The 23,706-nt window shown below is 42.9% G+C and overlaps 2 protein-coding genes across 2 annotated transcripts in view; one reads left to right on the forward strand and one right to left on the reverse strand.

Annotated features, from left to right (window-relative positions):
* Positions 1–9,878: 9,878 nt before the first annotated feature.
* LOC306756144 (prostaglandin reductase 3-like) lies at positions 9,879–14,022 on the reverse strand. Its single transcript, XM_079240814.1, has 2 exons — positions 13,415–14,022; positions 9,879–11,192 (listed from the first exon to the last, which is right to left on the reverse strand). Exons 1-2 carry the CDS (start codon positions 13,696–13,698, stop codon positions 10,262–10,264), a joined length of 1,215 nt encoding a protein of 404 aa, XP_079096940.1. The 5' UTR covers positions 13,699–14,022; the 3' UTR covers positions 9,879–10,261.
* Positions 14,023–15,094: 1,072 nt separating this feature from the next.
* Positions 15,095–23,706, forward strand: part of LOC306756044 (teashirt homolog 1-like) — a 30,936-nt gene continuing 22,324 nt past the window's right edge. Inside the window, exons 1-2 of the mRNA XM_079240682.1 lie at positions 15,095–15,228; positions 15,439–16,057. Of these exons, the coding sequence (XP_079096808.1) occupies positions 16,018–16,057 (40 nt within the window). The 5' untranslated portion in view covers positions 15,095–15,228; positions 15,439–16,017. The remainder of the gene's footprint in view (positions 15,229–15,438; positions 16,058–23,706) is intronic.

Consider the following 23,706-nt stretch of genomic DNA (forward strand, 5'->3'; position numbering starts at 1 on the left):
TCAATATGATATGTTTAATAAACAAAGTGGTTGCCAGACATCATCTATTTAGTCAAAACACTGGGGATTTTCCAATCATTAGATAATGAGACTGAATTGCCATTTCATTAAAAAGTTTATTTGGCACAGAGTCACAAATCTGGAACCAGAGTTTCATAAAATAAGTTCAAAATCTGTTGGGTTTTTTTTTTTCAAGCATATTTCCTTTGTTTTTCTCTCCCACTGCAAAGGCAACCAAACTATAAAATCTAATTTGATCTCTTGCTGGTTTAAAGAAACTTATTTTCTTATTAAATCTAGCATGAATGACCTTTCCCACCTTGGGAAGACACAGCTGCCTGAATAGTAAGAACTGGTGAACTGATCCTGGTGTGAAGTGGCCCTTGTTGTCCATGTAGTTAAGCAGAAGTATGAGATGATGTGACACTGGCAGCCGTGCCAGGCGGTGTTGTTGCAACCAATGGGGGGCAGAGGACACAACAGAGAGTAATGGCTGCTACAAGCCATCAAGCTCATAGTGATAAAAACACACCACCACATTTCATCCGCCCCTGTTTTTCTATATTTTAATTCCTTCTGTTTGTTTGTTTGTTTGTCGACCTTGCGGTGTCAGCTGACCTTCCTCCGTCCAGGACCCCAAAGAAGAAGGGGGAAGGGAAAAAAAAAAAAGAGGAAACAACAATAAGCAAGACGCTGACATTTCTGCTCAGAGAAGGAACAAACAGCACATACAAAATGCCCCCCACTCCCTTCAGACAAATTTACTCAAAAAATATGTACGTGTCTTGAACGTCCGAGGCTGTCCAGGCTCTCGGCCACCATTGCCAAGGAAGTGTCATGGTGTCGTGATAACTTCAGTGACTGTAGCGCAATGTTTGACCCTCGGCCGGCAGAAGGGGGGCGCTGAAACCCCCACCCACCCTGGATCCTGACAGATGTCATATACCTCCTCCATGGGCACCTTCTGTTTCCTGTTCACCTTTCTCCATCCTGCAGCGTTAGGGCTCCTGTCTGTGCCTCGTCAAAGCGCACACACATGCATGCACAAGCATACACCCACAGGTGAAAAGACAGACAGATAAGGAGAGACATAAACTTGAAGAGGACAAATTTTAAACGCCAACATTTTTGGACGGACAGAGTCCATACTGTGGCTGAAAAACAATTTATCATTAGAAGCTTTTTTTTTGTTTGTTTGTTTAATTTTCATTGTTTGATGCCATTTTCTATTTATGCACTTTTTTTTAAGTTGTCTGCTTAGATTAAAAGGCAAATGTGCATTCTGGACTTTCTGGCATCCATATCACCTTCTTAGAGGATGTTTCCTGTTATTTACCAGAGGCTTTGCTCTGAGAACAGTTTGTATTTTAGTCTTAGCACACCCCACTCAAAACCTGTTTGCACAGATTTTCCCCATCATCCTTCAGAGCATAGTTTGACAGAAACACTTCAAGAAAATGAGATTCTGCCTCGTTACATTGTCTTATACTGTTATATCAGAAGTGTCACCAGCCCACTCCATGAATAACAAGTCTAACAAACCAAAAAGCCTTATGATATTAGATTTCCATAAACCTTCTGCCGGCTGCCTCCTCGTGTGGATTGTGCATCATCCACTCAAAATGCTCTCCTAGATGGAAATGTGCAGACTAAATCTGATCATGGCACTAGATAATGTTCACTTCTCACTCCTGAAACACCGACTTGAGTGGGGAGCGGAGGGGATCCTGTGACTAACCCATCAATCATGGTGACGTTTTGCTCAAGTGATGGATATTCTAATTTCCCTTTTATATACAGGTGCACGGGATGGACGGATGACGATTAATGGATGGGCAAGGCTGCTTCCGTAAAACAAAGAAAAATGCAGCAAAGCCTGCAGGGAGCTGGATTCTCTGTTTTTTGATGATGATACCTCACATTTGGGGCAAGACGTCTTTGTAAACACGCGAAGACAAAGTAAACATCCTGAGGTGACAAAGGTGTTGCTCACACAACAATTGTCTTCCCTCCGCGGGGACCTCAAGTCGACTCTGTGACAGCGCTCGACACCTTCACCTCTCCTCATTTTCACGCAACCTGTTTCTCACTTTCTGTCATTGCTATCACCTCCATAATTATTCCTTAACTTTCACCACGCCTGTTAGTGTCCAGAGGTGTCCAGCTCCGGTCCTCGAGGGCCAGAATCCTGCAGGTTTTCTATGCATCCCTGCTCAGACACACCTGATTCAAATTAATTAGTAGTAGAGCTTAATCAGTTGTGCACGTCATTGGCTGTTTGATCCATTTAGTGGAAGCTAGATGTGTTGGAACAGGAATACATGGGAAACCTGCAGGACAGCGGCCCTCGAGGACCGACTTTGGACACCCCTGGTTTAGACCATAATTTATTTAAAAACATCGTCCTCCTTGGGCAGCTCCTCCAACGCTGTGCGCTTATCTATCAAGCTCTCAGAAGTCGGAATTGTGCCAAACATCCTTTTGATGAAATCTTCTGACATATCAGCACCGCAGGCTTGAGCGTCTGAAGAGGTGTCCTCAGCAATCACTTTCTCTTTCTTTCTGCGCACAACTTTTCTTCTGTCTGTTAAGCTTTTTGAGCAAGCTTTTCTTTCAAGTTGGACCTTCGGTTTTACTGTTTTCTCACACAACACACACCAGCCTGAAGGTTGGAAGGTTTAAACGCTCTAATTGGTTTGTTACATTAGTAGAGGGTTTGGAGTATGTGCAAATTATGAGTTCTGGAGATTCAACTTTACATAAAAAAACATTTTAAATTCAACTCTAAACAGTCTTAATTCGTGTTTTTAACAAGATCTGTTGTTGGTGGTGGTCGCCTTTGGAACACATCGGCTCGAGTCAATATATTTTCATGGCAACAAGACAAAATAATTTGCATTCATTTCAGCACTTCAGCAGATTTAATTGTCCTGTTTCGTACTGACTTTGCTTATTTCAGGGCTTCTCATTGGATGTCAGCCGAAGAACAATTCCCCAGTGATTTCTTTTTTCCTGACATTGAATGCGAACCTTCATAAACCATCCAGCGGTTAAGACTTTTCCTGAGACTTAACAATCCTGCCAGAGATCTCTCTTCTACCTCAGTCCTCCTGCCTCTGCCTCACTTTATCTCTCGCTCTTCATCCTTCGCTCCCTGTCCAAAGCTGTCCTCCCAGCCATCTGTCATGTGATGTTTATGGGCCCTTTTGCTTTTGTGTCCTGATGACCACTGTCACAGAGAGCTACCCATTACCGATGCGGCCTGATGAACGATGTTACCCAGACGCATTGCTGACACCCCTGTGTCCTTGGCCGCAGAGACGCTGCCTCGCTAGCCAACTCAGGCTGGTAAAGAATGAGGACAGGGGGGACCTGAGGGAGCTGGACTGAGGACCTGTCCGTCATCCTGCCGACAGGATGCTCATATATCCCCCCTGCTCCCACCGCCATCTTTCCTCTCCTCTTTATCCAGCCAATGGAAACACAGCACTGGTCAGCATGGTGACGATGTTGTCATTAATCCTGAGCTGGCAAATACTGCCCTTGCCTTTCACCTGAATATATATCTACATCTGAACAGACACAGTCAGAAACCCTCACTCCCCTTCAGAGGCCACAAAAAATGCCATAAGGGTTAATGCAAGGAGGAAAATGAAAGCGATGATGAATGTTTTTCACTGTGATTTTATCTGTCAAATACAAATGTTAGTTCTTACGAGTATGAATTAGGTTATATGTTACTGTTTGGATGGTAGCAGCTCTTGTGATACAATTTTTAACATCAATGTTAAAATTATTGGCTGGTTTGGTCTCCTCTCACACTCAACTAACTTCAGCTAAACATATTCATCTGTCATCTATCCTACAGAGTTGTCTCTTAACATAATTTGCAATTTCTTTGAGATTCCTTGTGTGGCATAGAAAGTTACAAAAAAGATGGCCAGCTTTTCAGGTGGGAAAAGATGTGATAAATGCTTAAAAAAGAGGAAAAAAAACCCTAATTGAGATACAAACAAACTCAGCAGAATGCTTAAATGGAAATAGGGAATGAACACAAACTGAAGCCTTACGGCAGGCTGCTATCAGCCCCAATGGCAGACCCTACCACCTGGAAGGGGTGAGCAAAACAAACACACAAAATAAGGATAAAGATAAAGGTTTTACCTGGTTTCTGCTAACACACCTGAAGTAAGCTGGAGATTTATAGCCATCAGTATGGTTTTGAAAAGATGTAGGTTGTTGAAGTATGTTGTCCATTAAAATTAAGGCTGATGGCTCAGTATCTCACCTCTGTCTTGTGCAGTGTCCTTGGGCAAATTCCAAGTTTGCACTTATTTGTAAATCAACATATTTTATAGTATGCAAATGGTTGGATGAGAAGGCACATATAGACTTAATAAGGTTCAAAGAGAACATGTATAGGGCCAGAAATCTTACCGTCTGCTACCTCACCAGTACCTTTATTCACCACCCCTGATCAGTTGCCCATCTCAGGTAGCAGCTCCAGAAGTACGACTCTCAGAAGGAAAATGAATAACTTTGAATGTAATTATTTTCATATCTAGTTTACTAGTGTAGGTAACACTTTTGCTGACAATCATCATGGCCTGCATGTCTCAGTAAAACTGAGCTATCTGTGATTTTTTTTTTTTTTAATTTTTTAATTTTTTTTTTTATTTGGATACATGACAAAACAAAATACTATCATGAAAAAGATCTTAAATTCTAAGGTTGTAAGTAGCAGGGCATTAAATAAACAACCTATTCATTGCCAAGTTGTAAAATGAGGTTTAACAACCCCTTATGAACAGTAAGACGTGATATTACACTTTTTCTTTATTCTTTTCTAAAAAACAAAGCCAAAATGCAGATGCAAAGTGTGAAAGTCAAAATGTGCCCCATGATTCAACAGCTTGAAGTAATCATTTTCGGAATTTAGTCTCTTTTATGTTTTGGGCCTACTTTTCTTTACAATGTTGTTTCAGTTTATTGACGTTTGCACCATTTGTTATTGCACGGCTCTCTGGACCTTTGCAATACCTTGAAATTTTCCTTTGTAGCACTTCTGCTGTAGATTTACTGTGTTTTGGATCATTTGCCTACTGGATAACACTGTCTACTGCCTGTCTGATGCTCAGTTGTCAGACATTTGGTATATTTTGGTACACAAAGGAGTTAATTTTTAACTCAGTATTTGTGAAGTACCCAGGTCCTGTGATTGTAAAACAAGCCCAAATCATTATTCCTCCACCACCATGTGTTTGGTCTTTGTGTGGTGGTGATTTGTGTACATTAACAAGCTTAATTTCAGTCCTATCTAAAATTATTCCACAAGTCTGTAAATTGGTTCAGATGCAACTTTACAAACTTGTATGCATGCCAATATTTTCTGTTTTAGAGAAAATAAATATTTTTCAGGTCAATTTTACACTTGTTCAGTCTTTTTTCCAACTATACTGAACATTTAAAAAAATACCTTCACATCTAGTATTAAACTGCATCTGCAAATTCAGTATTGTTGATTTTTAGCTTCTTAATTTCTATGGAAGCAGTACTTTATTTATTTATTTTTAGCAAAGATTCTGTTAAATAAATTACATGATGCAAAAGATAACATATTGTTGTTTATTCTAAGTAGTTTTAACTTCATTGTGTGACCAGGTTAATTTTATGAGATTATATGTAAAAACGTCCAAATGAGGAGGGTATTTTTTAACACTACAATAATAGTACTCTCAATAGTCTTCTAATGAATGTACATTTTGCAAAGTAAAAACACAGGCATGTTAGATATTTAAAGCATTGAATTATGTGACAATTTCACTGAATTCAAAGCAAAAACATGTTTGACAGGAATTCCTGAAAGCAGCAAAGGTAAATAAAGATTTTGCAGCCCAGAAAGCAGAACCAGCATCGCTTGTGCTCCTTGTAGTTTGAGACTGAGACAAAGGAATTAGGTTCAGTTCAAGTAATATAAATGCCTCTTTCTTTCTCAGTTTTAATTTATGCCTCTGAATGTTAACCGTCTTCAAACCACCAGAAAGTACACATCAAACTGATCAACCCTTTTAAATCCTGCGGTTCGGATTTTAAATTGACACCATGAGCTCAAACAAAGAGAGTTATTCTTTTACAACTGTGTAACATAATGTGAACAATCTGTTGGACGAAATAAAATCCTCAGTTAATCAGTGAGGCATTCTCCCCTGCTAGCTTCACCCCCCCCCCCCCTCCCTCGCTTTCTGTCTCTGTAAACGTCTTTACTGGCCGGTGAAGCCGCTGATGAATTCTTAAGCAGATCACACCGATAATTGTATTTCATAACTGTCAGTTGGGCGAAGGCTGCCAGTGTGCCCAGGAGCTATTTGTGTCTCAGCATGTCCTCCACAACCACCCCACCCCTCCCCTCCCTCCCGGCTCTGTCCAACCCTCCCCAATCACCAGGGATGTGCTTACTGTCTCCAGCCCCGAATTACTCAATCAGAAGGACACATTCACGAATGACACCTTTATTACAATTAATCAAGGGAACTTGATTAAGAAAGTTATTCCTCCCCTTCATTGAGACTTACACAAGTGGTGCTGCTGCATATTGTAATTTATGTCCCACTGAGCTCTTGCGCCACTGATAGACAGAGAGGCCGACAGATTGCCAGCCATATTGAGACGCATGTGGATGTTTTGTGTGAGTGTTTGCGTGAAGACAGGTGCGTGTGCGTGCAACCTGTCCGCACTTCTCCATATTCAGAAACAACGTGCACGGCCACAAACAAACACACCCTGGCATCACTGTGTCAGGCACATCTCTAGTTTTGCAAACAGTTAACTAAATGACTTTAATTGGCTGTAGAAATGTGGCCCCTAAAAGAAGCTTGAATATTTTATTTCCTTTCTTCTTGTCTCTCTCAGTTACACACACACACACACACACACACACACACACACACACTCCTGAATGAAGCCATCTCTTTACCTTACTCACAGTTCCTGGGTCTGCTGTGGCTAATTAGTTGAGTGGGGTTTTAGGTTTGGTAATTAGGCAGAGGTAGGAGTGATGGGGGCCCTGGGAGTTGAGGGGGTCTGACTGACTTGTAGAGAAAGTAACTGGACTGTCTGGATGCTGGCAGCACCAAGCAGCCCGCCAGTGTCCCCGAGGCACCTGGAAGTAGACTACCCTGCCACACTTGTAAGGGTGATGTCTTTGTTAAGGTGGCACATATTAGAGTGAGAGAAAAGGTAGTGGTAGTGGAGGTGGGGGTTCATTTTTCTACAGTGAATGTCAACTTACAACAGTGAATGTCAACTTACAACAATGAAGACATAAAACAGCACTGTACCACAAAATAAAGATGTATCTTTTATAGTAGCTAGCCAAAATATGAGCTAGCTGTTGATATTTTTTATCCTAAATAATATAACCTTTTTGCTGTGACCAGGTACAATGTGTGTGAAATGACAGCAACTCTCAATGCATATTCAAGAGAAAGCAACAAAACAGAAAAACAACAAAGCAATTTGTTTTGCTAGGAGTAAATAGCTAAAATGTAGCTATAGCCTTAACTAGCATATGCTAGCAGCCTTTGAAATGGCTGCTTCAGTCACTACTCAGCATAGGCTAAATTACAATTTCAGATAGAAACTCTTCATTTCAAAGAGAAACTTGTTTAACAAACCTGAAGAATTCAACTTTTCTCGACAAGCAACATCCCATTCACATCTTTTTCTTAGGATAGTTATTTTGATACTTGTTAAGATATGTCCACTTTATGTAATTTGTCCGCATTTGCATTTTACTTAATTAAGTTGATCTTTTATTGGTGTTATCGGTGCTGTTACTTAAATTTGACAAGTTAATGACCTGTTTTTGAGGCGCAACACTGCAGTTTATCACAGCTAAAAATGAGAAAAAGCTTAATTTCTTCAATAACGACTTTTCCCCCCTCAGTGTTCGCTATCACAAGATGGTGTGTAACTTCATCAAAGACCTGCTCTCTATCTTTACCGTCTTGTTTACGCTCTGCAGTCCCACACTGCTTCAGTACAATGCCAGTTAGCAGCCAAAGACTGCAACACAATCCAATTAAATAAAGAGTGTTGTCTCGTCAGGTTGCTGTGTTCTCTAATTGGGGCTGTGACTGCTCACTAATCAGTGGAGGTACAGGTAGGCCCCGGAGGACACTGAGACGAGGCCTCTCCTGTTAATTGAAGAGATAATAAACCTGGCCACCGCCTCACAGTCCACCGTGGATGAACGCTTCACTCAAGCACGTTAAATTCATACAAACATCTGCCTGCATCATCACCTCTGTCACCTTTTTGTGTGGCTGGCATGTAATAGCTTGCTTTTGCTTTTTAACACCTGAGCAAACAGTAGTGTTACCCAGGTGCTTGTTGTGTACATTTACACTCCGTATGACTCTAAAAGTCTCCATGTCTGTTTTAAACTAGTCATAAAACAAAGAAGCTTCAAATCAGGCTTCTTTAATGGTCATTAAATATGATCTATTACAGATTAGAAAAAAGTATCCTAAAGTAATCCTAATTTCTTTCAGAGTGTTTTCTGGTCTCTTGGGTTGGAGATGAAATGCAGGGCTACAGTTTTCCACTTGGTAAACTTCTTATGAAATACCAACTTGGCAGGATAACATCATGTTCCCTTGCATGACACTCTCTGGACTTTTGCACTGACATCAATCCGACCACAAATGTGGGTGGGAACCAAAATCACATGCAGAAAATTGTTTGAAAAAACCATCTGAAGGATTTTTCATATCTTACCCAGTGCTACAATTAATATGGATTTAATAAAACTACATTTTTATAACCAAAAAAATAACCATGTACAATATATAAAACAAAATATCTGCTGTATGAACTGAAATAACCCCAAAATGACATGTGTTGATAGGACGTTTAAAATTGTCAGAACTAAATGATTTTCTTTATTTTATTCTTTTTGAAACGAAGCTACATAAACATAAATTCATATACTGGTTAAAACAGTATATTTTCTAATGCAATCTGTGTTGGAGGCCTGATAGAGAGGATATTACACCACCGTCTTCATCAACATTGACTTTTAAAGGTTTTCTGACTTCTTTCAACATGAATGCAGAACAGCCTTAGCCTGGTGTGTTACTAGTCTCCTACACCGTCTGGTGAAGGTAGCAGCTTTGCATGCTGGGGTCACACCTGTAATGTATTTCACACTGGGATATATTTTGAGTTGCCACCTGGATAAGGAAATAACATGTTCACGGTGCATGAAGACTGCAGTCTTCCCTGCCAGGAAGCAACGGAAGACTGTTTAGAAGACATACAGTACATTCATACTAAATGCACTGTTTTAATTCCTCCTTTTTTTTTATTAAATTGAGTTGAAATATCTTTTTAAACTTTAAAACTGAAGTCACGCTAAAAGATTTTGTAATTCTGCTAAACAATTACCCTCTTAGATTATATAGTTTGCGTGAGATTATCAATCATTTTTACATTAGTGCAATGTGCATCGACTTAATAGCAATAGCCTTCCAATCATTTTATAAGGCTTTGCTTTTTGTTTATAAGAAGCCTACACAAAGAAAAAAAAGTGTCAATCGGCATTTTCCAAAACATTCACTACAAGTAATTTTTTCACGCATTGTGAAAGAAAATAATGACATTTTCTAGTCCAACTCCTGGTTAGCTAGACTAATTTTTTTTTTATTATGTGCAGCTTCGGGGCATGTGAATGAAAAGATTGATTGTGTGAATGCTGTTTCTGTCAGCCACAAACAGGCAATGAAATGCCAAGCGCACCTGGAACAGCACTCACTTCTGACAAGCTCATACCAAGGTAAGCCCCCATTAGAAAAACAATGAAGTCTATCACAAAACATTTATGGTACATAAATTGTTTGAGAGTGCTAAAAGCCAGCAGATTATGGCAGTGGGTGTATAATATTTTTTTAGAGGTGGACTTGTACCAGTAGGTGGGTGCAAAAGAGAAACCATGAAAATATTTTTTTATGGGTGAACTGCAGGGGCTTTGTTTCTGTTTTAGTGTGTGCAATGTCGCTATTAGTGCAGGGTTAAAAATTAATGTGATATTTGTATTAAATTCATAGATCAACTCTCATATACAATAAAATAATCATGTCTTTATTATGGATTTCAAAAATAATTTTTTTTATGTTTACTTGTAAAAGTACTAAATATTTGGTTGTTAGCAGCTTAACAACTACAATCAAATATGTCTTTAAAGCATCATCAGTCAGATAAATCACAGCTTGCTACTACTAACGGTTGGTGGGGTGACTTCTACCACCACTTTGCCCACATTTTTCCCGGCATACAAGTAGTCCACAGCCCGGAAAACTGACTCCAGGCCCTCAAATCTCCCCTCTTGCTCCATATCTCCGCAGTCCACCTCGCACACCAGCTTCCCATTGGCCAACATCTGCATCATGCTGCTCAGAGCCTCCCTGTAGTCACTGCGGAAGTGGGGCAGGAAGAAACCTCGCATGCTGGCCGACTTCATGAGCAGCTTGACTGGCAGCGTTGCTCCCTGGAAAGGTGGGATCCCTGACTCGGTCTGGTACCCTGAGATGACGCCGATGACGATCAGTCGGCCTTTATTGGCTAAACTGTTCACTGCGAGCTCTAAAACTCTGCCTCCAACTGACTCATAAACCACATCGATGCCTTGTGGATATTCTGTCTTTAGAGTCTTAGCCAGATCTTCTGTGGTGTAGTTTATCGGCCTGTCGCAACCGATGGATTTTAGGAAGCCAGCTTTTTCGTTGGAAGAGCAGGTCCCGATGACGTGGCAGCCAGCTTGTTTGGCAAACTGCACAGCAAACTGTCCGGTTCCCCCTGACGCCGCTGTGACCAAGACAGTCTCCCCTTTAGCTAGGTCGCCCAGACGCTTCAAGGCGATGTAGGCGGTGGCACCGCTCACCAGCAGGGTGAGGAGCTCTGGCTTCACGGAGGGAACAGGCACACATTCTTTGGCCGGTACCACTGTGTACTCAGCAAATGAGCCTCTACCGAAGTAGGCCACGGTGTCCCCGATGGTGTATTGGGAACTAGCGGTGAGGCCGAGGCCGACAACCTCACCAATACCCTCAAGACCAGCATCAAAGGGAGGCTTCACTGAAGGGTCGTAACGGCCCGCAGAATGATTAATCTCAGAGGCGTTGATTCCTGCAAAACTGAAAGAGACAGAGACAACAATAACTGATGGTTAAAATGTGTAGGGATGAAACATTTGCATCGTGATGCGACGGGTCGGATGATAAACGCTCATTCCAGCAAACATTAGGTTTTATGCGGTCATAAGCTTAAGCTTATATTTCCTGAAACCCTGCATGAAGGTCAGGATGTCTGCAGACACGTAAGCACAAAGCCTTTGGTTTGGTTTAGGCAAAGACCCCCTTCCTCTTAAAGAAAAAACCCCCCCCAAAAAAACAAGAACAGCATTCTGACAGGGAAAGGCTTGTATCACCAAACACATTGCGTGATGTCATGATCCATTGTCTTCACAGACACCCACAACAAACTGCACTTTTTAAAATCTTAAATAGTTGCTTCTTGCCTCAACACGAAGACGGCTGTTTTCATCTCGCTTTTGTAACACGCTGGAAACAAATCTGTGCGAAAGGAATGTATAAATAAATCATTTACTGTCTTTTAGAGCGGCACGCATGCTGAGCCTCATTACTGTGCATGTCACACGTGTACTTTGAGCTTGTAGATAATGCTCCTGTGGTTTATAGATGGGTAACGATGATATAACAAAACACCTTGATTTGACTTCTTTACATCTGTGGATCGGTTTCCTCACAGAGACGTATTATGTTACAATCAAAAAGGTACAACCATTTGGATGCACAGACTAAAAATACTGCACCTTTCTAGTTTAAACAAATCTAAATGAGAGGATCTCGCTGCTTAAACAGCCTCAATCTGTTCAAATCTAAACGTCTTACAAGCTGAATAGTTAAATGGTGTAAAATAACTTTGCATATGAAAAATGCTAAATTGAGTGACGAGCTTTTGAGGCCTTTAGTTTTAATATATTACAAACTGATAATCAATTTCCACTGCAATAAAAGAAATGGTGAGTTTTAATAAATGATAAATAAAAGGGTTGAATTTAAAGCCACACACTGATGTCACCTTTTGCCTTTCATGTGCATTTATATGACTGCATTTAAGTGATCACACAAGATATCAATGCACCACTTAAGGTCTTTTTTATATACTAAAAAGATTTTCAGCTGTGATGTCATCATTCGGCATCTAAAATAAAACCCTCATCTGCATCTTGACAATCAATCATCCCCCTTCGGCTGTAGATACAATCTTCTCTTACACAAATTGCCCACACTGAAAATTCCGCTTTCGTTTAATTAAGTTTAAACTTGCGCCACGCGAAAACAAGCGAAGGAATCTTAATCTCAGGTCGCAAAACAGCTTCTATTAACAAGATATTTTCCTTGAGACTTCAAATGTGCTCCCCAACTCCCACCACTGTGATGCGTCAAGACTACAGGCAGCTAAACGGTCAAAGGTCTTAGTTCACAAGCAACCCATCACTGCCTTACAAGCTAATAAGGTCCTAATGCAGTATGTTTTACACTCGGTCTAATGGAAAGCTGCATTTTACTGGCAGTAAATCCAACGATAAACCCTACAGTTTGTGTTAAGCAGATTTTACATCAAAAACCACACAAGGCGTATATAAAGCCAGAAATGTGGCAGGAAATCAAAAGCAGAAGATATCACTTCCAGCTGAATTTTCAAAAAATACCCTTTTATATTTTTATTCCTAAATCAAATAGATATTTAGTTGAATGGCTTTTAGTGTTCTTGTTTAATCATTTAGACTACATCAGGTTCCAAAAGGTGGGTCTGAATCCACTCAATGCATCCCTGCTTCCTCCTGTCGTGAATGACGCTGCGGTTCCATGTAACACCGCATCTCCTTCTCCATCATCTCCATCTCTTGATGCCAGTCTGAGCCCCCCCACGACTTTCTGTGTGCAGGTTGGTGACGTAGAGCGACAGGAGGACAGAGAGGGAGAGAGAGGGGGGGAGAGAGAGAGAGAAAAACAAGAGGGAGGGAGAGAGATGGATTGATAGACAAACGCAGAGAGGGCGGAACTTGGAGTAACAGGACAGCGTTTATTCCTCACGTATTTTGCCATCTTGTGATGGTGATGATGATGATCGCAGGTGCCGGACGTGGCTGAAATCGAGGTAAGAGGAGTCCTTTCTGTAACTTCTTAACGATATAGTGACAGATCGACGTGAAATGGACTCGCTTCGGGTCACAAACCGTCCCCCCCCCCCCCCCCCCGAAGGCGCCTACACACACAACAACACACACACACACTGTAATTCCGTCCACCTATCAAACACCGCAACTTACCGATTCCTGACGAGCAGCTCTGCGTCTCCGGGTGTCGGAACAGCTGCGGTTTGCAGAGAAACGGCCTCTCGGTAATTGGGACTGAGCTTGGTTACGACCAGCTTTTTCATGCTGCTCGGGATGGAGGATCCTTTAAAATCCATGAAGTGCGCTGAGTAGGACATATCTATGATGAAGCGCCTCGTAACCGGATGAACTCCTGAAAGTGCGTCGGTGCCTCTGCGCCCCCAGCCGACAGCGGACGCCGCTCTCCTGCCGCTCCCCGCCAGCAGCCAACCGGACATGGCTCCGAAATGTGACAAAGTTCAACTTGACGTGTTGTTGCTAGCAGTAATAAACCCAACAACCGTTAGCCTGCGCTACAGGCTCCTTTTTCACCTCCCCTCCAGCCCTCTTCTATCTCCTCTGCACATGAAAAGCATGCAGACCAGACCAGGCCGGGCCGAGCTGATCCGCAATAAACGCGAGTTTAAAATAACTTGAAACCACGATGTTTGGAGAAGTGAGGCTCGGCATCAACAATGCAAGCACGAAACCGAATTTTTTTTAGCATTAAAACGAAGCAGTGTCGCAGCTTAGGAGGACGCACAGCAGCGCCTCAGACTTGTCGTCGGAGTCCCTCCCCTTCCCGGACACAACACTCACTTCCTAGTAAGGTGAAACAAATCAATCCACATCTCCCACCGTATCCTCAGCCACGCAAATATCCCCCCCAAAAACCCAGTCAGATTTGGTTGAATATGCTATGAACACAAGCAGACATACGCAAACAAAATGCATATTTAGGTTACATATTTATCACCCACGTGGCGAGCTGCGCAGATACGCCGTTTTATTTCTATTTGTGGAGCTGTTACACCTGTAACCAAAGCAAATATCAGAGATTTCTGTAGGCATAAAGATTTTATCCCTTTCAGATTGTATTTAGCGATGTCACCTGACTATCATTTTCTGGAAGCTTCGACACTTTTTTTTTTTTGTCTTTTCCTCTTTAAATCGTGTAACAGCACTCCCACGAGATGTTTGGACTATTGAACTCTTTTCGTCCCACCCACCCTGGGAGTCAAGCTCCTAACTCATGCCGTGTCACTGCGACGAAATCACAAGCTAAACATTAAAGTTGTGAAGTTATTACATGCTGGTGCAAGTTTGTGTTTTTCTTTTAGTCGATCTCAAGTTCCGTTTCCTTCTTGTAGGAGGTTTGGAGCTTTTAAAAGCAAATGGAGAAGAAGCAGAGAGAGAGAGAGAGGGAGAGAGAGGGAAAGGGGGGGGGGGGGGGGGGACAAGACAATTAAAAAGATTGACAGGTAGGCTCCTCTGTCAGGGGTGACGCTTGTGGAGAGGGGAGGAGTAAAAATGTAGCAGGAAAAGCCACTCGATGCGTCTGTCTATCAGTTGAGACTGTCTGAAACAGCTTCGAGATCCACCGCGTTTCCATTTTTCCTCGTTTTGGGAGACCTCGGATCAGTCCCTGGAGTTTTAACCACCCCCCCACACCTCCTCCTCCTCCTCTTCCTTCTGCTCATCATCTTCTTCGTCTTTTCCTCCCCTTTTCTTTTTAAAGAGACAAATATTTTCATCCGCGTCTTTCTGATCTGCTGTTAGGCGAAGCTTGGATGCGCCTGCGTCCTGTTTGTTTCCCCCCCCCTCTCTCTCACTCTCTCTCAAGTGATATCCTCTCCACCGCATCAACCACCCCTTTAAAAAAAAGAAACAAGAAAGACAAAAAAAGAAAGAAAGAAAGAAAGAAACACCGACTCTGTCCAAGATGCGATGAGATGAGCGGTTCAAATCATTCTCACGGTTCTTAAAACGTAAGTAAGAGAGAAAGCCTGCTCGTCCCGTTTCTTATATATATTTTTTTTTCAATGGGAGAGGAAGAGGGCTGGAGGGGAGGGAGGGAAAAAGTCTTCGCCGGACTGGTGAGGCTGGATCCGGGCTGAGGTGGCGTGTTAGTGACGGGATTGACATTAACCCATCTAATGCCTGTCGCTCTTTCTCCTCTTTCCTTTTCTCTCCTTCAGGTCTGTGGCACAACGGGAGAAGGAAACACAAGGATACGATCCTCTTCAGAGGTGTGCGCTGCGCTACACTGGACTTATTTGTTTTGTTACCGCCAGAAATCATTTATTTTATTTAGTTTTTCCCAGTTTTGGCGTAAAAGACTCAGCAAACTGTCTTCTCCTCCAAACAGGACTGGCGAGTAGAAAGAGTTTTTTTTTCTTTCCCCATTATTTTTTTTTTTTTTTTCAAGAAGGAGTGAGCTTAAAAACTTGGGTTCCAAGGTGCTAGTTTTCCTGCTGGTGTTTCTGCCACGACAGACATGAAGGAAGATGATTTTTAATGGACAGGAAGGTCTCGGGAGCTGGTCGAATCCCTTCATCGTTTCTGAGCGTGTTTTCGCTGAAGACGACCCAGAGATCACATCCGTGAAAAGAGCCGCCAGTCTGAGAAGAAGCCCGACACTTTAAGCTCTGAGATCAAACCACTCTCCCCTCCCTCACCCCCCCTCGCCCCGAGAACGGGATGATTTTCTCAAACTGATAGACTTGACTTGTTTGTATATTCCTGCATGAGAAGCACCGTGGATCGTGACGGTCACTATGCCGAGGAGAAAGCAGCAAGAGCCGCGGCGATCAGCAGGTATAACCCGCCCCTCTTTCACCACCGTCTTCCATACCAATTTGTAGTTTTTTCTTTCTTTCATGTTTTCCATTTTATTTTTCTAATCTAAAAGTACTAAATCTAAACACATTCCTCTACATCACACTGTTATAATTGTGCTGCATGGTGCTCTTCATTTTACAACTGCATTTAAACTAATTTAGTTTTTGTTATCAAAACAACTCGCCCCTAATTTAGACCTATCTAATTGCGCAAATGACGCACGTATCTGCGCAGTTTTATTTTTCTTCCTTTGCCAGGAAAGTTCTATTAAGAAGGGTGAGATAAACTAAATGGCATGTTATGGGGGATAAAAGGGAGTTTTTGAGTTTCAAGAGTGAGTAATGATGAATAATTGACTGGGAAAGAGGGAATGGGGAGGGAGGTGGTGGTGGTGGTGAGAGCTGGTTTTTCCTTTCTTTTCTGTTTTATTAGAGGATTGCCATCCTTGATTTGATGCGTGATTGATCGCCTGTCATGTGGCAGTCTTTGATCTATTCATCCCTGATAAACATCTATAAATCCCTCCATGAAAGCGGGCATGCCTCTGGTAGCCAATGAAACACACAACCCTCCTGTCGTTTCAACCTGGATCAGGAAAGCAAAAAGAGAAGAGGGGAAAAAAAAGTTATGAATTAAGGTGGAAAAATCACCTCATTTATTTTGATGTGCATGCATTAAAAGCAGATGAAAGGATGGTGTGTGTGTGTGTGTGTGTGTGTGTGTGTGTGTGTGTGTGTGTGTGTGTGTGTGTGTGTGTGAGAGCTGGATCGATTGCAGGGAAGATCAACCCAAACATTGCTCTTTTTTTTTTTAAAATCAGGTATTTGAATCCCATCTCATTCCTTTTTTTTTTGTTCTTCCACATAAATGTGGAGGATTGTTCACATCTCCATCCCAAATTCTCAGCTCTGAAATCGATATCCACAGCTGTAGAGGAGTGGGGATATTTGCCATGTGACCAGCTGATAAAACCAGGTGTTGGCAGAGGACCGACAAGGTTGACTTCTAGTGCTTTGGATCTGGACTCCCCCTTTTTCCTCTCGTCTCCCTGCAGCCTTTAAACAAATGTAAATGAGTGACAGGGGTTTCTACCTCTGTGCTAATGAGGCCGAGCCTTTGAAGTTAGGCATTAACAACTGGAGTGAACAAAAGACAGTTACAGAATTTTAAAGAGATTTTGAAATATGAGGTGCAAAGCGGGTCGAACAGGAGGGCCAGCCGACGAACACTTTGAACTCAGCAGGTTTTATCATTTTAAACAGGGAGCTGGTGATGATGATGATGATGATGATGATGGTGGTGGTGATGAGGAGGAGGATGATGAGAGGAAAGAGCAGGATGGAGAACATTCAACCAGTGCTCGCTCTTCTTTTCTGTCTCCTTTTCCTTCCCGGTGAAGCAGTTCTTACATGATTTTCTGGCCCACACCGAGAAGCCAGGATTCAGATTTACATATTGAGCCTCACTGTACTTTTCTCTGTAAGTGTGTGTGTGTGTGTGTGTGTGTGTGTGTGTTGCTGCTGTTTTGGGGGTAATATCTTTCTGGAAAAGGTCGGACACAGTGGGGGCAGAGTGGTTCCCGTTAGGTTTCTACATGTAGATGGAGGCTTGAAAAACATGACAACGCTGTGACCCCTCCCAACCCTGTCACCACACACACACACACACACACACACTCCATTGATCCATTACACTGTCCACTGAGTACCATGAACATCATGGGACGTAATGGTCAATCACAGTTTGGCAAACGGGATGTTTTCCATTCTCCTATGAACACGAGGGTCAGTCAGAGATAACGCCTCCACTCCAGGGCTTCCACTAGAAAATAACTAACACGCTATGACACTCATACACACATTTACAGACACACACACACACACACACACACGCATACACCAGGCTAGCCTGATGCTCCACTGGGAGCTGGGACTGACCTGTAGCTTCCTTTATTTTGTGTAGCTCAAAGAGGAACTGGCACATAGAGACCGCATGTGGACGTCAGAAGTGAGACAGATGAAAACACATAAAGCAGATCCGTCTCACCAGGTTTTTTATTTTTATTTCTCATGCCGCTTTTAGAGGATTTTATCAGCTGTACTTTCTTCCATTTCTATGGTTTTATAACCAAACAGCACATCCAGATATCAGGGAAATTAAGTAGAAAAAAATGGGAGATTTTTAGAAAGTTTCTGTTGAACTTTTTGGCTTAGAGGTAAAATTATTGTGTTGCTTTTATTTCTAAAATAAAATTATGATTCATTTCTGGATTTAATTTGCAGAAAATACTGCAGTTAAAAAAAAAAAAGAAAAGAAAAACAAAGACTTGATTCTGATGCAAAACTCAGCTTTTTAAAAAAAATCCTTTCAAATCTTTTTAATAATTAAAAAAAAACAACAACAACTTCTGCTTTGCATATAAAAACTAATCCGGGGATATTAGACTTTTTTATAATAAATTTGTGCAGATGAAAGAAAAGTAGCACTCAATCCACTCCTCCAACCAAGTTCAGCGTATTTGTTGCTCCTGTGTGACACTTGCAGCCACTCGTCTCCTGCGAGCGATTCGTTTTGGAGGTGGCGAGGACGAGAGTGGAAGCATGAACGAGTGGCGGATGGAGAGGAGTGGCGCCGGCTTTCATCTAAGCCGGGCTCGGATAGTCTTAGAGGAGGCAGACGAGGGAGAAGTGCAGATAAGATAGTTGCTCCTACTTCTGTAGAACATGCTGGTTAATTATGAGACGTGTGTGTGTGTGAGAATAGAGTGTGCAAGGAGTGGTTGTGGTAGATGGTGAAATGGGGGAAGGGGAGATGGGGGGGGTAAGGTTGCTTCCCGTTGGCTTCATTAGAGAGAGCCCTAATTATCTGTGGAGCTGATGGATTTGTGACAGGCCCTAACGATTAATGCTGACAAATTCAGTAAGGTGTCAAGTCCGCAGCTGCCTTGATGTAATCAAGTTGATATTATACAGTCCCCATAGCCTCTAGTGCAGCACCAACTCAATTTGCCTGCGCAGGTGACAAATGGACTTTGCTACCTGACTAATCACGTCAGAAGACAATGCCAGTTAATGACCTCGGCGAGCCCCCACCACTCACACCAGGCTTATAATCTGGTAATAAGCGAGAAAAACCTGCTTCAGCTGCATCCCAACCCTTTTCTTTTCCTTTTGTTTTCATTTTGACTCGGTTGTAATTTTGCTGTTGAATCGGCGCTGCGTCTTCACGAAGTACCCCCCACCCCCCCACCACCCTGTGCTCTCCACTTGGAATGTGAGGGTGGAAATTTTTTCAGCTGTTGTGGGAGATAAATTAATTAATTAATTAATTTTTCTTCCATTAATGACTCAGGCCTTCATTCTGCCCGCTTGATATAAAAAGCTTTTTTTTTTTTTTAGGTAAACCCAAGGACCGTTTCCAAAACCATGACGTCCTGTTGAAGTTTTTACACTTTGGCGGTGGTGGTGGCGCGCGGGGGGGGGGGGGGTGTTAGTTGGTTGTAGTTGGAAGCCCTACCACCTTCTCTTGCTTTTATGAACCGTACATCAAACTACAGCGTCTTTTGGCTGAACGTCGCTGAGGGGGCCTCCAGTTTATTCCAAGCCGGAGATTCAACAGTGCCCGGGGATTAATGATTTTGCATGTTCGGGTGGAAGTGTGTGTGTGTGTGTGTGTGGGGGGGGGGGGGGGGGGGGGGGGGGGGGAGCTAAGATTACACAGCGACCTTTGTGCTCTCACTTGACGTTGCTGTTATGTGATATTCTCCCCTCAAAATAATCAGCGTGCTGAGATTTATGTGCCCCCTCTCAGCTATGTACCCCAGCGTCCTGAGTAATACGGCAGTGTATCGCCTGGAGGTGTGTGTGTGTGTGTGTGTGTGTTTGTGTTCCTTTTAATGTTGCTGCATCTGAATATGACCCTCCTGCCCAGAAATCAGAGCGGTCCTAATGAGACGTTGATCTCGTGGAAAAAGGAAAAGCCAAAGCAACAGTTATTGAAAGGCCTTGAAGAGGAAAGAGTTTCGGTTTGAATATCTTGTGAAGGGAAAAGTGTGTGCGCGCGCCCGTGCGAGTGTGTAAGAGAAGTAGAGCCGAGGCGAGACGAGACGAGGAGGGCACGAGTGTGTGTTTGAGTATGTCGCTCAGCGCTGACCAGTGTTAGTTTTCCTGGAATGAATAACTGAAACGAGTGTAACGGCAACCACGCCATGTTAGTCATCCTCCTTAGCACGGCCTGCCTGCACATCCCCACCGGAGCAGGAAAACAACCTCCCAACACACTTCTTCCTTCTGTCTTCGCCTTGCACTGTTCCCAATCAGAGCAGGAGCACATATTGATCCAATTCTTTTTTTTTTTTTTAATATGGTGTATTTCCAGGGCGTTCCCATGTTGCAGCCTGTAGTATGTGTGTGTGTTTGGCAGTCTCATTCGGCCAGAGGTTACGCTAATTGGAGCAGCAGGGTTGTTAGCAGGTGGCTTCGATCGACCTCGTCCGTATATACTTTTGCTGCTCCTGCCGCCCTCTGAAAGCGATAGTTAAATCTACATATAGGATTCTGGTCAGTCAGAGGTCAAACGTGCTCAGCTTGCTCTTCTGGTGCCTCCAGTCATCACAAGTGGCCTCTGGCGCTTTTGTTTTTTAACACGGATTTGTTATTTTTGTTGCGCCGTGTATTTCTTTTACTGAAGATACGAACATAAAAAAAACTCAAGGCAAACCCATTTTCCTTTGGATATTGATTCTCTGCGGTGCGAAACGTAAATAGAAAGCTTTGTGCAGCTAACGCGAAGTTTTTCCTGTTTACACGCAGTGGAAAAGGTTCGGTCTGACACCGAAGTTCTAATGCCCCAATTTGTCTTTTCTCTCCCTCTCTTTCTGATTCAATTCAAGGGGCATTCTCAACAAAAAAACTGCCCTCAGGGCATCGACAGCAGTATGTTGCCTTTGCTGCACTTTAAACACACATACACACCGTCAACCGTAAACACAGTCAGTCAGACAGACACACACACACCTACACCTAATGCTTAAGTGCAGCCAGCGTGTCTCTGTGGGAGGTCATAATGGAGGTGGCTTAGTATGATGGGAAATCATATCATTAAAGCAGCCAGATGTGCTTTGTTGCTTGCCTTGCAGCACATAAAAACAGCAGCAAGTCATGGGATCTGAAAAGGGAAAAAAAAAAAAAAAAGAATCTTAGTCTGAGAAAATCAAGTCTGAAACAGATAGAAAGCAGCCCTCTGGGACTCGGCTGACAAGCAGTCTCACTCCTGACTGCCACAGAAAAACAATTTCCCCCCCAAATAAAGAATTTTTCTTCTCCTTCTTCAGTGTTGCAGCAGCAGAACAAACTCTTTTTCTTAACTTTAGTGCGATTCAGACTGCTTTGATAACCCACTTCCTGTCGCTCTTACCAACTCTTTGTGAAGTGTGTTTAATTACTATGTAATACCGGTGTTGTGCTGAGTAATTACATTTTGTTGAGGGGCGTCCACAGCAGGGATGTAAGGCTTAAAAACTCATTAATGAAAAGCTGTTGATTTTTTTTTTTTTTCTTTTTTTTTTTTTTTTTTTTGCAATGTTTTTATTTTTTTCTATCACATAGTTGGAGACGTGAGGAAGATGAGAGGGGAAGCATTCAAGAGAAGTAGTCGTGCAACATTTAAGGCGCAAAATAGACATCTGAAATTTTCTTAAGTAAAGTAATACATTTGCTGGGGGTAAATCTGTTCGCTTGATCAACGCCGCGGCTCCTCGAGAGGCTATGGGAGAAACTGCGAGAGCCAAATTTAACATGTTACTACTATCAATAAAAGATGAGCAATTACAGAATATTTTGTCTAATAAGTATTTGAATTCCTTGGCGCAGGGGGGGAGAAAGAAGACAGAAACATGTAGCTTACCCACTCATTACATCAGTTAGCAGGGGGAGTGAGAGGCAGCCCTTTGATGCCAACAAACAAACAAGACAAACGAGATGGGCCCACTACAGAAGAGCAAAAGCCCTGTCCAGGGACACCCAATCCCTGCACACTCCTCCCTCTCCTCCATCTATCCTTCCTCAATGCCTCCTTCATTCTCTCTCCCCATACTTCTCATCCCTCCTCTCCTTCTTCCCCTCATTCCGGCTTGTTTCCCGTCTCTCATCGCCTCCCCCTTTTGCCTCTCTTCTGGATAAATACTCAAAATCAAAGAGGAGAGAGATAGAAGTGGCTAAAACTGCTGATGGGAAAAAAAAAAAAAAGATTTCCGTTTTTTTTTTTCTACTTCTTAAAACTTCTTCTTCCTTCCTGTTGGCAGAACTTCATCAGGGGGGGAAAGTTAGTTGGAGATTTCTGAGGATTGAAAACGGTGACAGAGCTTCGGCGTGCATTTGGGATTTTTAAGCTGTTTTCCTTCCAAACGCCGGATCATCTCAGCGTGTTTTGTACACATCCACACGTGTGATGTCGTTCTAATAACCCACTGGAAGTGAGAGGATAGAGGGGATGTTTCATGGTGGCAGTGGGCACCGTCTCGCAGCAGCATGGAGAAAGGCTGGTGTCAGGGGGGGTGTTTTGCCTCTTGGTGGGAGGGTGGAAAGGATAGGAAAGGGGAGGGGTGTGGGTAAGCTTTTAGGATGGGCATTAAAGCTGACAGATGAACAGGACGATGGACAAATTCTCCTGCAACAGCTGTGACTGCCGCCATTATCCTGACAGGTGTCAATTAAGAATTACTGCCCGGCCGGCCGAATGCCCCTCCTTCCCTACAGCAGACCCCCCCTCCTCCCTACATCGCCCCCCCAACCCAACTCCCTGCCCAGCTGTCGGAGTGTGAGAGAAATAACACTGTACCCTTGTCAGTGTTGTCACAGGCCCTGCAGCCTCCGTTCTCCCTCCCACCTCCGATACAGCCGCACACACTGATCAATAGCTGGCCATATGAGCGGCCATGGAGACGGGCTTGTCTGCGGATGGCGAGCATCCCCAAACTCCATCCCGCCGCCGTCGCCGCCGCCTTGCTATCAGGCATGCAAATAATTCCAAAAACATCTAAAAACAAACTGGCTTCACATTATTAGCACACAGATCAGGGTTAGTAAGGCCTGCAACTCCAGGTTAGAAGTATCCTTGTGTGTGTTTGGGTGCATTTTGCACACAGTGTGTGTTGCATTATTTATTTATTTATTTTTACAAGGCAGCGGCTGCAGATGGACCAACCTAGGTTGCGGTTCTTCTGTTACCCTGTACACACCTCATGCATTCGACTTTCTAAGTTGAGAAAATGAACAGTTGCCCATCTCAAACGCTCTCCTCTTCCAGTAAACTTCTCCTACTGACAAACACATTTTGGGCTTGACAGAGTCCTGGCTTTTTAAGAAAACCCTAAACAACTAATTAAAATAGCGTGCGTTCTCCCTCTGCAATGTTTTCCTGATTTTTTTGGGGGGTTTTAAATCAGTGCGGCGGCGTGGAGCTCAATTTCCCTTTTCCTGTTTAACTGTAACAGAGAACATAAAATTGTGTGTGAGGCTTCGACTCAAAGCAGCCAAGTGGTGACAGTTTGCATGTGAGGAATGAAGAGAGGGGAACATAAAGTTTTGTATTACACTTTCTACACAGTGTTGTCTTTAATTACACAC

This window comes from Telmatherina bonti (genome assembly GCF_933228915.1).
Source record: "Telmatherina bonti genome assembly, chromosome: 5".
NCBI classification, from domain to species: Eukaryota; Metazoa; Chordata; class Actinopteri; order Atheriniformes; family Telmatherinidae; genus Telmatherina; species Telmatherina bonti.